General features: G+C 41.0%; 2 protein-coding genes across 2 annotated transcripts in view; both read left to right on the top strand.

The window, feature by feature from the left end:
- Window positions 1–49: 49 nt before the first annotated feature.
- NECAP1 (NECAP endocytosis associated 1) lies at window positions 50–11,838 on the top strand. Its single transcript, XM_068561219.1, has 8 exons — window positions 50–165; window positions 5,548–5,648; window positions 5,805–5,909; window positions 6,599–6,680; window positions 7,495–7,603; window positions 7,701–7,884; window positions 9,694–9,796; window positions 10,124–11,838. Exons 1-8 carry the CDS (start codon window positions 71–73, stop codon window positions 10,170–10,172), a joined length of 828 nt encoding a protein of 275 aa, XP_068417320.1. The 5' UTR covers window positions 50–70; the 3' UTR covers window positions 10,173–11,838.
- Window positions 11,839–12,073: 235 nt separating this feature from the next.
- The window catches only part of LOC137775033 (C-type lectin domain family 4 member A-like), a 50,300-nt gene continuing 48,166 nt past the window's right edge, over window positions 12,074–14,207 (top strand). Inside the window, exon 1 of the mRNA XM_068560648.1 lies at window positions 12,074–12,967. The gene's annotated coding sequence lies outside the window, so the exon portion shown is untranslated. The remainder of the gene's footprint in view (window positions 12,968–14,207) is intronic.

Raw genomic sequence — 14,207 nt, 5'->3', positions numbered from 1 at the left:
GACTCCCCGCCTCCACGTCCCGCCCCCGTGCTGACGCCGCGCCCCCAGCTGGGCGGCGAGCAGAGCCAAGATGGCGGCCGAGTTGGAGTACGAGTCTGTTCTGTGTGTGAAGCCCGACGTCAGCGTCTACCGGATTCCGCCCCGGGCCTCCAACCGCGGTTACAGGTACTAACCCCGAGGTACTGCGGCACGCGCGTACCCGGTCGGGGCTGACACTTTGCTCCTCAGTAGCACGCTGCCCGTGCCTGCCACTGCCACCTCTGGGTTGTCACCTTGCTAGGCTCCCCACCTGGGTTGTTGTCACCCTGTCCTCCTGCTCTTCCCCCACTCTGGACTGCTGTCATCCTTGTTTCCGCCGCTTAAAAAAATGACTATCCTACATCCTCCCACCCCTCCTCCCCCGGACCCCCTCTGGGTTACCCCTTTGCTCTCCATCCGTTTCCAGTCGTGTCTGCTCTATCACCAGTCACCTTTCCTTCGCTCTTCCCTGCGTCCTTTAGCTTGTCACCCTCATCTTCCCCTCGCTGTCTGTCCCCGCCCCCCATTTCCAGTACCTCGTGCGTATTTGTGGGTAATCTTTGTGTCGTTGGCCCCTCTCTGGATGAGCTAATTTGTCTTTTGTGCTGTTCCGTCTTGTCACCAAGTCTCATCATCCACCATATGGTTTTTCCTTTCAGCTCTTTTGCCAGTGGGCAAAGGTTATGATCCTAAGTTTTCCAATGGTTGTCGGGTCTGTCTCTTTTCAATATGTTTTCTTGGTGATACTATAGTATTTTCAATCTTTCTTCCCTACCCCCTTCTCTCCATTTCGCCTATAGCTTTTACTTCCAGAGTTAAGGCAGCATTTTCACTGGAGGGCTGACTAACCACCTTGTAATCCAATGACTGGGAGGGTCTGAGTATGCTGTAGGAAGTCACCAAGTCATGTAGTCCAAAGAGTTCACATGTAACTCACTGGGTTGCATGTTAAAAAATATGAGCGTGAGCCCTCGCAACTTTACAGCTGTATGATTTGAGACAAGTCTCTTAGCCTCTCCAAGCCTCAGTTTTCTCATCTGTAAAACAGAAGAAAAAAAAAAGGTGGTAATAAAACCTGCTCTAGCTAGGTACCTTGTAGAAGTTTTTAGAGGGTTAAATGAAATCATACAATAAATGTGAAAAAGAATTTAAGGTAAATTTCCTAAAAAAGAATTTAGGAAAACAGTAAAGCAGTATATAAATATGAGATACTGGTTTGATTTCTCTCTCTGACTCACATCACCATCAGGATTTTCCTCTTGGCATTTATTATTACCTCGGCTGAAAAGTTATCTTCTCCCTGTGTCCAATGTTTTGCCTCATTATCAGAGGTTCATTCATCGTGAATCAGTATCTTTCTGCTTGCTGACCTGTGCACTAGACCCTGTGGGTTGTACCTTTTGGCAAAGAGGTAGTCCTGATTTCAAGCTTTCAATCATACTCCAGATTGACCATGAATAAGACTCTACATGCTTTTTGATGGTAGTCACAGGCACTAATACGTGTGCGTCAGTTGAGAACTCTCCTTCTTTGGCGAGCCCTCCTTGACCTTCCATTCTGGCTTAGGTGTGCTCTTGGTGCTTCCATAGCACCTGGGCTTGTCTTTATCACAGAGCTCTTCCTTCTGCATTCTCGTTGATTGTTTGGTCTCCCAGTTCTCCAGACTAGACTGTGAACAACTTGAGGTCTTTTTAAACTTTATATTCCTAGGGTCTAGCACAGTTTCTGGCACATGGTGGAGACTCTGTAAATGTTGACTTAAAGAAATTAGTAGATTACATTTAAATTAGCATTGATTGAACTGTGAAATAAGGTAAAATAGCTCATGACCTCCAACTTTACGCGTTGAGACTTCCTAAAGGATATGATACACGTTGAAGTGAGGTTCTGTTCTTTTTCTTCTACTTAAAGCTTTTTAAAAGCTTGAAGCTTCTCTCACCCATCTGCTTTCTCTGTCTTAACTTCTGGTTTATCCTTTATCCTTATGTCAATTAACTGCATTGAGCCATCAAAGCAATTTCTTAATTTTCCTCTTTTACCCTTTTTCTTTTTGTCATTCTGTGTTTTCCATGCTTATTATTGACATCTTATCTTACAAGAGGCTTTTTACATCAACCACTCTTAGTCAGTGAAGAGAGCAGAACTGAGTTTGAATTGTGATTCTCATTTATTTGCTGGGTTACCTTTGGCAAGTCACTTAACTCTTTCGAACTTTAGTTTCCTCGTCTGTAGAAATGGATATAATATTACTTATTTTGTGAGATCCTCTCAATTTTCACAAGAATGGGCATAATGCCTGGAACAGGTGCTTGATAAATATTACTTTTCTCCCTTTTTGTCTGTGTCCATTTTACATTATGAGCATGATTTGTTCTCCAGGCTGCCATTAAAGGAAAAACTGGACTTTGTAGTAAGCAGGAGAAATGCTTTCTTTGAGTGACTAGTAAGATGAGAGGGAATAATTGACTTTGGTTCACTTAGCATAAGCTGTTGCTTCCCAGACTTTCACTGACCAGACTTACGGAATTTAGGTTGATGCAAAACTTATAAATGGTTAGAAAATGGTTTCCCAACCTATAAAATTTTTTTTTATTCATCATTACCCTCCTGCTCAGCTAAATCAGTATTAAACCCTATAGTGTGTTTTAATGTAATGAAAAGAATGCTGGACTTTGAAGTTAGGGATTGTTACTTAGTGTGTTATTGTCTATTTCTTCATTTAGAGAGAGGTGGTAGACTTTTATGCCTATTCCATACAGCTGCTATAAGACTTATTGCCAAGGTAGATGAAAATTTGTGAGGTTGGTTTAGAAGATCAGTAAAACCAAGAGTTCCTCAGGGTAGGTCAGGGGAGTGGGAGAGGAGGTAAGGCTCAGGGCTGAGGGAAACTGCTGCCATGAGTATCCATTCATTTACTGAGGATTTGTTAAATATTGGCCACCAGACACACAAATAAGCCTAGGAAGCTGTCCAAAGAAGCGTGTCTGGTAGGCTTGTTCCTAATATTTTCAGTAGCCCATTTCCACTATGTCTAGCTCATGGCGGTATAGTGGAATAAGTAACGACTCATTAAAAAAATTTCATAGACAGGGACCTCTAGAGCTTGCTCTAATCTGGATCAGATTCAGGTACTTGAGGGTCTTTGAGGCGGGACATCAAGAGAGAAGGGTGTGACAAAGATTTTATCTTGTAAATCCTATTCAGAACTTGTCCTAATTTAAATTTTCATTTCTTCCTTTCCACCATTTGCTTACCATCTTGTGAAACTTATTTTTATTCAGATATACTTTATTGTTACCTTCCTAACCTGCAAGTATTAGTCTTTAGGTTCCCAAGGGATGAGTTGTTTTTTTTTTTGGGGATGAGTTATTACTGACTTTTATTTGCCCTCCCTTTTCCACACTGCTGGCAAAACAAAATCACAAATACAATGTTTTGTAAAATTGTTTCATGTTTAAATAATGTCTTAGATTTCATTCAGATTCATTTATAACACAGATCGTAAGGATTCAGTGTTTGTACTGTTTCCATGGACATTTGTATCTCTAATCCACAAGTCCTTCCTGAAGTCCAGATTCATATGTTCAAACACATACTCTGTATCTCCTCTTGAAAATCTGTAAGACATCTCAGACTCAGCATAGCCAAAACTGAACTCCTGATCTTTCTTCCCAGACTTGCTCTACTTGTAGCCTTCCTCATCTCAATTATTGGCAATTCCTCTGTTCAGGCTAAAAACCTTGGAGTCATCCTTGATTTTACCTTTGATGTCTCTCTTTCTCTTTTACCTCAAATCCATTCCATTAGAAAATCCTGCTGCCTTACATTAAATACATCCACAGTCTAGCCACTTCTGCTCCTTTCTCTTCCTAGTCACCATCGTGACTCTCCTAGATTAGTACAGTAGTCTCTTAACTAATCCCCCTGCTTCAGTGTTCATATTGCTGCATCTCTGCTATGATAGCAAAGTAATCCTCTTAAACTAAAAGGGAGATCATGTCACACCTCTTCTTAAATGGCTCCTTTTTCACTCACAGTAAAAGCCAGAGTTCTTACAATGGCTTATAAAACCCTACATGACCTGTCCCTCAGTTAGCTCTCCCACTTCATCTCTTTATTCTAACCACAGTGGCCTCCTTGCTTGAGGGCAGATAATGGCAGGCATGCTCCTATCTTAGCATCTTTGCACTAGCTGTTTCCTACACCTGGAATGCTTTTCCTCCAGATATCTGCATGGGTAACTCTCACTTCCTTCACATTTTTGCTCACATTTCACCTTGTTAATAAGGCCTGCCTTATTAACCTTGACCACCCTTTTTTTTAACATCTTTATTGGAGTATAATTGCTTTACAATGGTGTGTTAGTTTCTGCTCTATAACAAAGTGAATCAGTTATACATATACATATGTTCCCATATCTCTTCCCTCCCGCATCTCCCTCCCTCCCACCCTCCCTATCCCACCCCTCTAGGTGGTCACAAAGCACCGAGCTGATCTCCCTGTGCTGTGCGGTTGCTTCCCACTAGCTATCTATTTTACATTTGGTAGTGTATATGTGTCCATGCCACTCTCTCACCCTGTCACAGCTTACCCTTCCCCCTCCCCATATCCTCAAGTCCATTCTCTAGTAGGTCTGTGTCTTTATTCCCATCTTGCCACTAGGTTCTTCATGACCTTTTTTTTTTTTTCCCTTAGATTCCATATATATGTGTTAGCATACTGTATTTGTTTTTCTCTTTCTGACTTACTTCACTCTGTATGACAGACTCTAACTCCATCCACCTCACTACAGATACCTCCATTTCGTTTCTTTTTATGGCTGAGTAATATTCCATTGTATATATGTGCCACATCTTTTGAATGCTGCAACATGTTCATTCTCCCACGACCCTCCCGATCTCCCTTTTCTGCCTCTGCATTTTCTTTTTACCGTAGCAGTTATCACCTTCTGAGATGTTAATTATTTTACTTATTTATTGCTTCTTTTTTATTATCTACCTTCTATTAGAATGAAAGCTTCATGACGGCTTTAAATTTGGTTCCGTCTTGTATCCCAAGTACCTAGAACAGTACCTGCAACTTAATACACACTCTGTAAATATTGGTTGAATTCAGTGAAAGATAATATGTTTAGGGATTTGGGAGGCTTCTGTTACCTAATATATTTCATTTAGTAGACTTCGTTGTTCCCTGATCAGCAAAACACTATTATATAAAATACCATCTACAGTATTATATAAAATAGTGTCATTGTGATAAGTTTTTAAATTGCTTTTTTTTGTACTTTTATATACTTTTATTGATGCTTTTTGGACTTCAGTAGTAACCTTCTATTTGCTTTGGACTGTGTGTAACATGAGGCATCTGTATAGAGAGAATCATGAGTTAGTCTTTTGATTATTTAATACGTAGAAAGAGTAAGCAGTTCAGAAGAGGGAAATAGAAATATGGCAAATGATCCTGCGTAGGTTTTTAGTGTATTAAAGACGTTGACCCGAGGCCTGAGGCTTCTCCATTTTCCTATCCTAGGGCATCTGACTGGAAATTAGATCAACCTGATTGGACTGGTCGCCTCCGAATCACTTCAAAAGGGAAGATCGCTTATATCAAACTTGAGGATAAAGTTTCAGGTAATCTGTGCTGGTGACTCTCTAACATATTAAGGATATTGGTTTGGTGTTCTTTTATAAATACCTTCAAACTGGGGACTGGCATGGAAATACTTGTTAATTGAGTTTTAAATGTTTGTTTCCTTTGCTCAAAGAAGTCTTTTCCTTACCTGTCAGGGGAGCTCTTTGCTCAAGCACCAGTAGAACAATATCCTGGTATTGCTGTGGAGACAGTGACAGATTCCAGCCGCTACTTTGTAATCCGGATCCAGGATGGTACTGGTAAGGGATCAGGGATTTTGAATGGGTTGAGATTAGGAAAGTAGTTAATGCAGTTCAACAGAAGTGTGCCCCAATGCATTTATCTTACTTCAGTTTACTAAATTTTTCCTCCCCTTTGTCCAAAGTTAATTCTAGTTGCTAAAGGAGAAGGATTAACATGTTTGTAATAGATATGAACACAAGTTCCAAGATGTGGTTATTAAAAGTAGACGTAAATAAATCAAAATGTTTATCTAACCAAAGAATTGACACATATTGCCTCTTCATTGTTGTGGTGGTTTTTTGTGGGACTATCTTACATCAACTGTGTTTACGGCAGTCATCTTTTCTCCAATCAGAGGTTGGCAAATTTTTTCTGTAAATATACAGATAATAAATATTTTAGGTTTTGTGGGCCAAATGATCTCTTGCAACTACTCAGTTCTGTTGATGTAATGTGAACGCTGCCATGGATGGTATGTAAACAAACTGGTGTGCCTTTGTTCCAGTGAAACTTTATTTACAGGAACAAGCTCTGGCAGCATTTGGCCCATGGGCTGCATGCAGTTTGCCGATCCCTGGTCCGTGAGAAAATATTTCACATTCACAGATGTTATCTAGTTAGGGTAAATATTACATTGATATTTTCATTGGATAGAGTTTGCCCTAAGGGATACTTCCTGTTCTGAAGATTCCTGTCTTTTTCACAGGGCGTAGTGCTTTCATTGGCATTGGCTTCTCAGATCGGGGTGATGCCTTTGACTTTAATGTCTCTTTGCAAGATCACTTCAAGTGAGTGAAGCTTGTCTTTAGTTACCAGGTTAAATGTTTGGGGAATGCTGCTCCTCAGTTGAGTGGGCACTATCTCTGTTACCTCCTGGTTTCTTTACTTGGTAAAGAATATAAATCTTCCCATTCACTCTGTTTTCTTACATTATATTTGTATCTGTTCTATCCTTTCCTTATAGCTAGAATATGTTTTTAATCCCTTGTACAGTGGTTTGAGATGGGGCTTTTGTTTATGCCTCTGGGGAATTTGCCCTTGCTTTTAGGTGGCTGAAGGAGGCATAACAGTAACAGCAGGGCTGTCTGTGAGATATGTGGGGAGTTATGTGCCAGTTTTCTTACTCCATGTAGCTGACATGTTTTGTGCCTGTTGCAGTACTTCTTCAGCCCATTCGATCTTGGCTCAGCTGTGGTGGACAGCACCATGCACGCTGTTGGCTTCCTACCTCAAGTGCAGGCTTTTCTGCCTTAGGACTTCCTGAAACTGTGGAAGGCCAGCCAGTTAGCAAGGGGGGCAACCTGGAAGGACTGAGGAATTAACACCCCCTCAGGGGCCGCCCTCAACCATGGGGGATGGGAATTGGTGGCTAAGTGCCCTCTTTTGGAGGGACAAGTTTAATATGCCTTTTGAATGGTTCCTCAGCGGTATTGAACCCCAGTTGCCCTTTCTTGGCTTTTCTTCCTTTCCTTTCTCACATCTCATGTTCCCTTACTCTACTTTCTGGAATCATGTTTCACATAAATTAGCTACACTCAAATTTGTGTGTCAGACTCCGCTTTCAGGGAATTCCAATTAAAATAACTTACTCTTTTACTGAAGGTGGGTAAAGCAGGAATCTGAGATTTCCAAAGAATCTCAGGAAATGGATAATCGTCCCAAGTTGGATCTGGGTTTCAAGGAAGGGCAGACCATCAAGTTGAGTATTGGGGTGAGTATGGTTCCCCCCACCCCTCCTTGTATTTCCATAAGCCTGTGACTTGCTCTTTTTCTTTCTCTCACTCTGCTTCTTTTTTTTTTTTTTGTAGAACATCACAACCAAGAAAGGAGGTGCTTCTAGGCCCAAGACTACAGCGACTGGGGGCCTAAGCTTACTCCCACCACCGCCTGGAGGCAGAGTCACAATTCCCCCACCGTCCTCCTCAGTTGCCATCAGCAATCATGTCACTCCACCGCCCGTACCAAAATCCAGTCATGGAGGTACTGATGCAGGTAACTCTCTCTAGCACTTTAACCTTGAGAAATCATATCTTAGGGTTTAACTGGGTAACACCTATTTGCCAAGGAGAGTGTCGATGGTTTTGCTGTTAAATGGTGCTTGACACTGACAAGGTGATTCTGGAAGCCTCTAGCAAGGCATTGAAGCTTTTCTAGTGAGCTGAGAGTCATGGTTCTGGGTGGTTCTTTGGCTGAAAATGAGTAGATATTGAGAAGACTGTTTCCTTCACTGTACCTTGGTGACAGAGATGCTAGTGGGCCTGCGAGTCAGATGGACCAAGATTTTGGTCATGGCTCTGCTACTTTTTATCTGAATGTGTTGGGTAACATTATTTAATTTCTTTGAGTCTCAGTATCCTTACCTGTAAAATGGAGATGTAAAACTACCCCAAGACTGTGAGGGTGAAATGATGTGATGGCACCTAGCCCAGTTCTTGGAATATAGTAGCCGTTCAGTGAATGTCATTTCTTAATCCGTTCCATTTCTTCACAAGGGCAATGAGAGGAAATGAGACGACATCTGGGTTTATGAGTACATTTTCGTTTTTCTTTACTGTCTGGTGGGAAAAAAGAATAGATATAGTTATTTCCATTTAAAAGATGAGAAATTAGAACTTGGGAAGGAATTTTCCTAAGTTTAGAGAACCTAGTATTAGAATCTGGGAGTTTTAAGTTATATCATTAATTAGTTAATTATAATTTAATATAATTTAAGTTTTAAATTATATCATTAATCATTTGTAATTGATTGCTAAGAGCAAACTTTCTCTTTCTGGAATTTTTGAGGTAAAAGTGGTTATAGGCTACTTCTTTTGGTAAGTGTTGCCAGAAGGCACTGAGGATAGTATCTAAGGTTTATTTATTTTTATTTTTTAAAACTAAACTTGATAATTGTAGATTCACATGCAGTTGTAAAAAATAATACAAAGAAATCCCACATACCCTTTACCCAGTTACCCTCAACATTTTGCAAAATTGACATTGAGACCATCTCATCATCTTACTTAGATTTCGTCGTTTTTACGTATTCTCATTTGTGTGTGCAGTTGACCCTTGAACAGTGTGCAGGGCTCAGGTGCACTGACCACTTCCTCCCTGCCCGCCCCCCCATGCAGTCAAAAATCTGTGTATAACTTCATAGTTGTCCTTCTGTATCTGCAGTTCCAAATCTGCAGATTCAGCCAACCACAGATCACGTAGTACTGTAGTGAGTGTTTATTGAAAAAAAATCCCTGAGTAAGTGGACCCACGCAGTTCAGACCCATGTCGTTCAAGGGTCGGCTGTCGTTCTGTGCAGTTTTGTCATGTGTAGGTTCCTGGATCCACCACCATGGTCAGGATACTGAACAGTTCCACCACGACAAGGATCCCTTGTGTCGCCCTTTTATAGCCACACCTCTTTGCCTCTCCCCACAATCCCTAACTCTCAGCAATCAGTCACTAATCTGTTCTCCATCTCTAATTTTGTCGCTTCAGGAATGTTACCTAAATGGAACCATATAGTATATAACCTTTGGGATTGACTTTTCCCACTCAGGATGATTCCCTTGAGAGCCATCAAGTTGTATATAGCAACAGTTTGTTCCTATTTATTGCTGAGTAGTATTCCATGGTATGGATGTACCACAGTATGTTTAATCATCACCCATGGAAAAGCATCTGGGTTGTTTCCAGTTTTGGGCTGTTACAAACAAAGTCACTGTGAACATTTACGTATAGGTTTTTGTGTGAACATAAGTTTTTGTTTCTAAAATTTTTATTCTGTTTCCCCTTTTCTTATTTCTTCTCTTACCTTGTATTCAGATATCCTTTTAGATTTGGATTCTCCTGCTCCTGTAACGACACCAGCACCAGCTCCAGTTTCTGCAAGCAATGACTTGTGGGGTGACTTTAGCACTGCATCCAGGTATTAGCATAGGGAAACCAGCATACTCTCAACCAGGGTATTGATGATGTATGTACAGTCAAATGAAGTCTCTGATCTGGGAAAGCAGGGCATTTGTAGGTCATATAGAGTCTTCAGCAGGAATTCTAGGTAAGGAGGTATGGGAGTGCTGGGGATGGTGGGATAAGAAAGCTGTAGCATGAAGCTTGAGTGGAATATCTCAGGCCTTAGTAAGTAGAATTGCTGTGAAGTATAGTTTCAGGAATTCTGGGCAGAAATTTCTTAACTGTTAAGGATGGAGTCCCTATCCTAATATGGCTTTGGCTATCTCTCTGTTCTGTCTCACAGCTCTGTTCCAAACCAGGCACCACAGCCATCCAACTGGGTCCAGTTCTGAGGAGCACTGGCAGGACGTTAAGGACAGACTTGAAGAATCACAATGACCTTGAGGGCACCAATCTGAGGGGAGCTCGGAAACCCTTCCCTCCCCAGAACCAAAATTATTGAACGGTTGTTTTCATAGCTTCTCCATTGCGTTCAGGCTGGTGTGTCACTCCCCGGTGTTCCTTGCTGTACAGCCGAGAAAGTATTTCTTATCTCCTGTTCACTATCAGGGCAGGGGCATAGTGGGTCTTCTGATACTTGTGGCTGACTGTTGCAGGGCTCTAAAGGCCAGGGTCTCTTTGGTGGGGAAATAACCTCCAACATCTGTAAAATTTTCTCCATCTTTAAATTCTTTAACTTTTTTCAGAATCATCTCATGACCCTTGTGTACCTCTTTGTGAAGCTCTGTTTAGCAATTTCAGGGGAGACAAAAACCTCAGAACTTTTCCATTAACTGAAGACTCTAAAAATGGACAGACTGATCACAGTGTTTACAGATTCAGAATTTTGATAGGGGTAGGTGTGAAGAAAGACCTGTTTCCTGGGTCTCTGCTGTATATCCTCCCTCAGGCTTGTCTTATTCAGTGAACATCCAGTGCTGGGTGCAGCCCCCTGACCCTCTAGTGTCTAGTGTGTTTACATGTCTCTTCCTGTGACAAGAGGGTTGTGTTGGTGGCACCCCACTCTTCTTTTGTGGAATAGTGCAGCATCTCTGATCAGTGGGTGTCTCTTGGATGAAGGAGGTTCAAGGGACTATGTTTTCCTACTTATATTCTAGAGAAGCAGTTACTTTCTTGCAGCTCCATCTAGTTGCTGCATTTGAAGCACAGCGTTACTTTGTAATGGCCCCATTATTTGTCCTAAAGTTAAAGGGTTTAGAGTTTTTAACCTAATTTGTAGAGCAGAGAGGTTGAAAGCACTTAACTCTTGTTCAGTACCCACATTACCTTGCTGCCTGGGTATCTGGCTCCTTTTCATACACATTTATTTTTTCAGTCCACCAGCTCTTCAACAGAAAGCTGCTGTTACATGTACCATCATTTATGAAGCAAGCTGGAGAGCCATGGCTTTAGCTGTGCTAGGTTTTGCCCAAATGACGGCTGCAATACCCATCACCAGGAGTATCTCAGAAGCAAGTTGCCCCCCACCACTTTCCCTCCCTCTGCCCACCATTCCTTTTACAATGCTGTGAAGCGGTCCCGCTCTTAGGTGAGCTGGCACCAGCTACTTTGTCTGCTAAGGGGCAATTTTGAGAGTGAAATGGGAGGATCTCACTTCTTCCCTTAGCACCTATTTGGATGTGTACCCTCTGGCTGAAGGGAGTCCTTATATTTAGTTTCAAAATAGATTCTCTCTCTTGGATTTCCTTCTTGACTCTTTTTAACTTTGGGTCCATTTTTTTTTTTCATTACTTCCCGTTCCAGGCAGCTCTATTCTTGCAGAGCCATGGCAGGACATTTAAAAATTCCAATAGAAAACACTAAAAGGAAAGCCTGTAGAATCACTAGTGACTAACTACTGGGAGCCTATTTTCTCAATCTTCCTCTATGTTGTGTTCTTTGTATTCTCAAGATGATAATATATTATGTATTTGAATTGCTGAAAAATTGAAAATGAACTTTCAGATATATGTATATAGAGCATATGTATGCTGTATTGGTGCAATAATGGTAATTAAAAATATGGAAAGAGGTAGTGTCTCTTTTATCTTTCTATTTGCCTGTTTCATTATCTTTTTTATTTAATTGACCCAATATAGGTGGCCAGTAGGTAATAAAAGGACATTTTATATCTATTACTCATTTTCAAGAAATGGAGGTTTTAAGAGGTTAAGGCTAGACCTCTGTCCTCATGTTTCTAAACCCACAGAGGCTCCTTGTTGAGATCATTTGTATTTATTATTTATTTGCTGGTACAGTTAATTTCATTTGCTTGGAATTATCTTTGTGATCTAGGCCACCTTTCATAGCCCAGAACTATGGTCAGCATAAATGAAGGGAATCAATGCATGAGATAGAACTAAAGTGAGAGTCATAGACTTTGGAAGCCAGAAGGATCTTGGAGTTCTCATTCAGTGATTGTCACAGGAGATGAATCAGAATGATATGGGTGCTGCTGCTTTTTTTTTTTTCTTTTTTTGTTTCCAATTTAAAATAACATACTGCTCTCTCCAGAGATTCTGATACACCTCCCCCATTTGCCCTCCCAGGGAAGGGCTTGGATGGCTTCCCCAACCATGGCCTTTCTTATCATTACTGAGGTTGTGAGGCACTATCATGGATAAACATGTATCCTAAACTGCAGGGGGGGTTTTTGGGCAGAAGATGCAGATAATAATTTTTCCAGCTCAACCCCCTTGGTTAGACATTGACATCTGCCTTCACGGTTGTCATGTGAGCTTTTATTACTCCTCACTTCTTCCATTCCGATAACCTTCTAGGTAGTTGGCTTGCTTCTAGCTTTCTCAGCCCTAGTTCAGCTTACACGTTGCCACCAGAATAATCTTCCTGAAACCAAACCCTGCTCGTGCCCTTTCCTCCCCTACGCATTGATTACCTTTAATAATTTTCCTTTGCTTACAGGTTAAAGTCCAAAGTACCATTTCATCCTCAGCTCGCAATTTTCCCTTTCAGTCTGCTCCTGCACACTTGTCATTCTGCAGATGCCATCAGCAACATGGGCATTGAGTGCTTGCAATTCCCTCTGCCTAGAATTCCTTCCCTCTCTACCTGCCTGGTGAAATCCTTCCCATCCTGGAAAGCTCAAGTGCTGCTTCATGAAACGTTACTTATCCCGTCAGTCTGAAAGGTGATCTCCCTTGTTTTTTGGGGTTGCTGTTGAAATTCTCTTCTTACTAGTTTGTAAGCTCTTTGATATAAGGACCATGTCTTCATTTTTATCTACTCAATACTTTCCATATGCCATAAATATATACTTGTTGAATTAACAGTGATTTCAGTGAAGAGGGACTAGACATCAGAAAGTTGGGTTTTTCCTTTTTCACTCATTCTCATTTTGGTTGTTCCTAGCTACAGGACATAAGTATTCCTTATATGCTTTGTTATAGTTGCAGAAGGTCTCATTTATATGCTCCAGAGTCAGTTAATATTAGGGCCCAAGAAAGTAGCATTGAAGACAAATTTTACTTTGATACATAGATGCTATGGCCTGGGAAAAGGAAAACTGGATATCATGTAGCGCAGCTGCTGATAAATCTGGTAGCTTACTTTCTGATCTCAGTTATTACAACTGGCTAAGATTGCACTTGGTTATATTTAGCTTTTTTTTTAGCTGTTTAAAAAAAGTCATTTCTGTTATTGCCTCTTAACTGTACATGAGGAAGATACATATGGTTTTTGACTAGAACTTATACTCAGGAGCTCCCCATCAATCACATATTCTCTTGAGAAAGAAAGGAAAAAGGAAGAGGATTACATTTACTTTCAAGTCCCTTAAGCCTGGGGAATGTATAGGCTTGGTGTGGTTTTCACAGCAACCATGGTTGAAACCATGTTGTATGGCATTTATTTCAGAATAAGAATTGTCATTTTCAGTCCCTTTTTGAAAGTTATTAAGATATGGGGGTGGTATGTTTTTTAAAAAGCTCTAGTATACTAAAGTCTACATCTCAGTCAGGAGTGAAATAATTGTCCTTTGAGACCTCATGTTCTGCCCTATCAATCCAAGACTAGTGTCATCCCCTCAAACACAATAATGCATTAAGACCAACGATGAATGTTTCTGTTTGCTTTTTAATATTTTCTTTTGTCTTATTTGTGATCTGCCACTGCACCTAATAATAGTAAAAAAATGTCTTTGAGGCAATTTCTGTCAATGCTTTAACTGGCTGCATATCAGCATGGGAGCACTAGAGGACAGGCTCCCCCTAGCAACTCTAGCACAGCGGTAGGAATTACTGCTCAGATTTCCTGGTGGCAGGGGAGACACCTGAAGACATAAATGAAGACTGTCAAGGGACATTTCATCTATGGAGTAAGCATGTACCCGATCCAAAGTTTGTTGGGAATGTAGAAAAACAGCTGTTTGG

The sequence above is a fragment of the Eschrichtius robustus genome, chromosome 13 (genome assembly GCF_028021215.1).
Source record: "Eschrichtius robustus isolate mEscRob2 chromosome 13, mEscRob2.pri, whole genome shotgun sequence".
In the NCBI taxonomy this organism is placed as follows: Eukaryota; Metazoa; Chordata; class Mammalia; order Artiodactyla; family Eschrichtiidae; genus Eschrichtius; species Eschrichtius robustus.
This window is presented reverse-complemented; position numbering and strand designations above follow the sequence as displayed.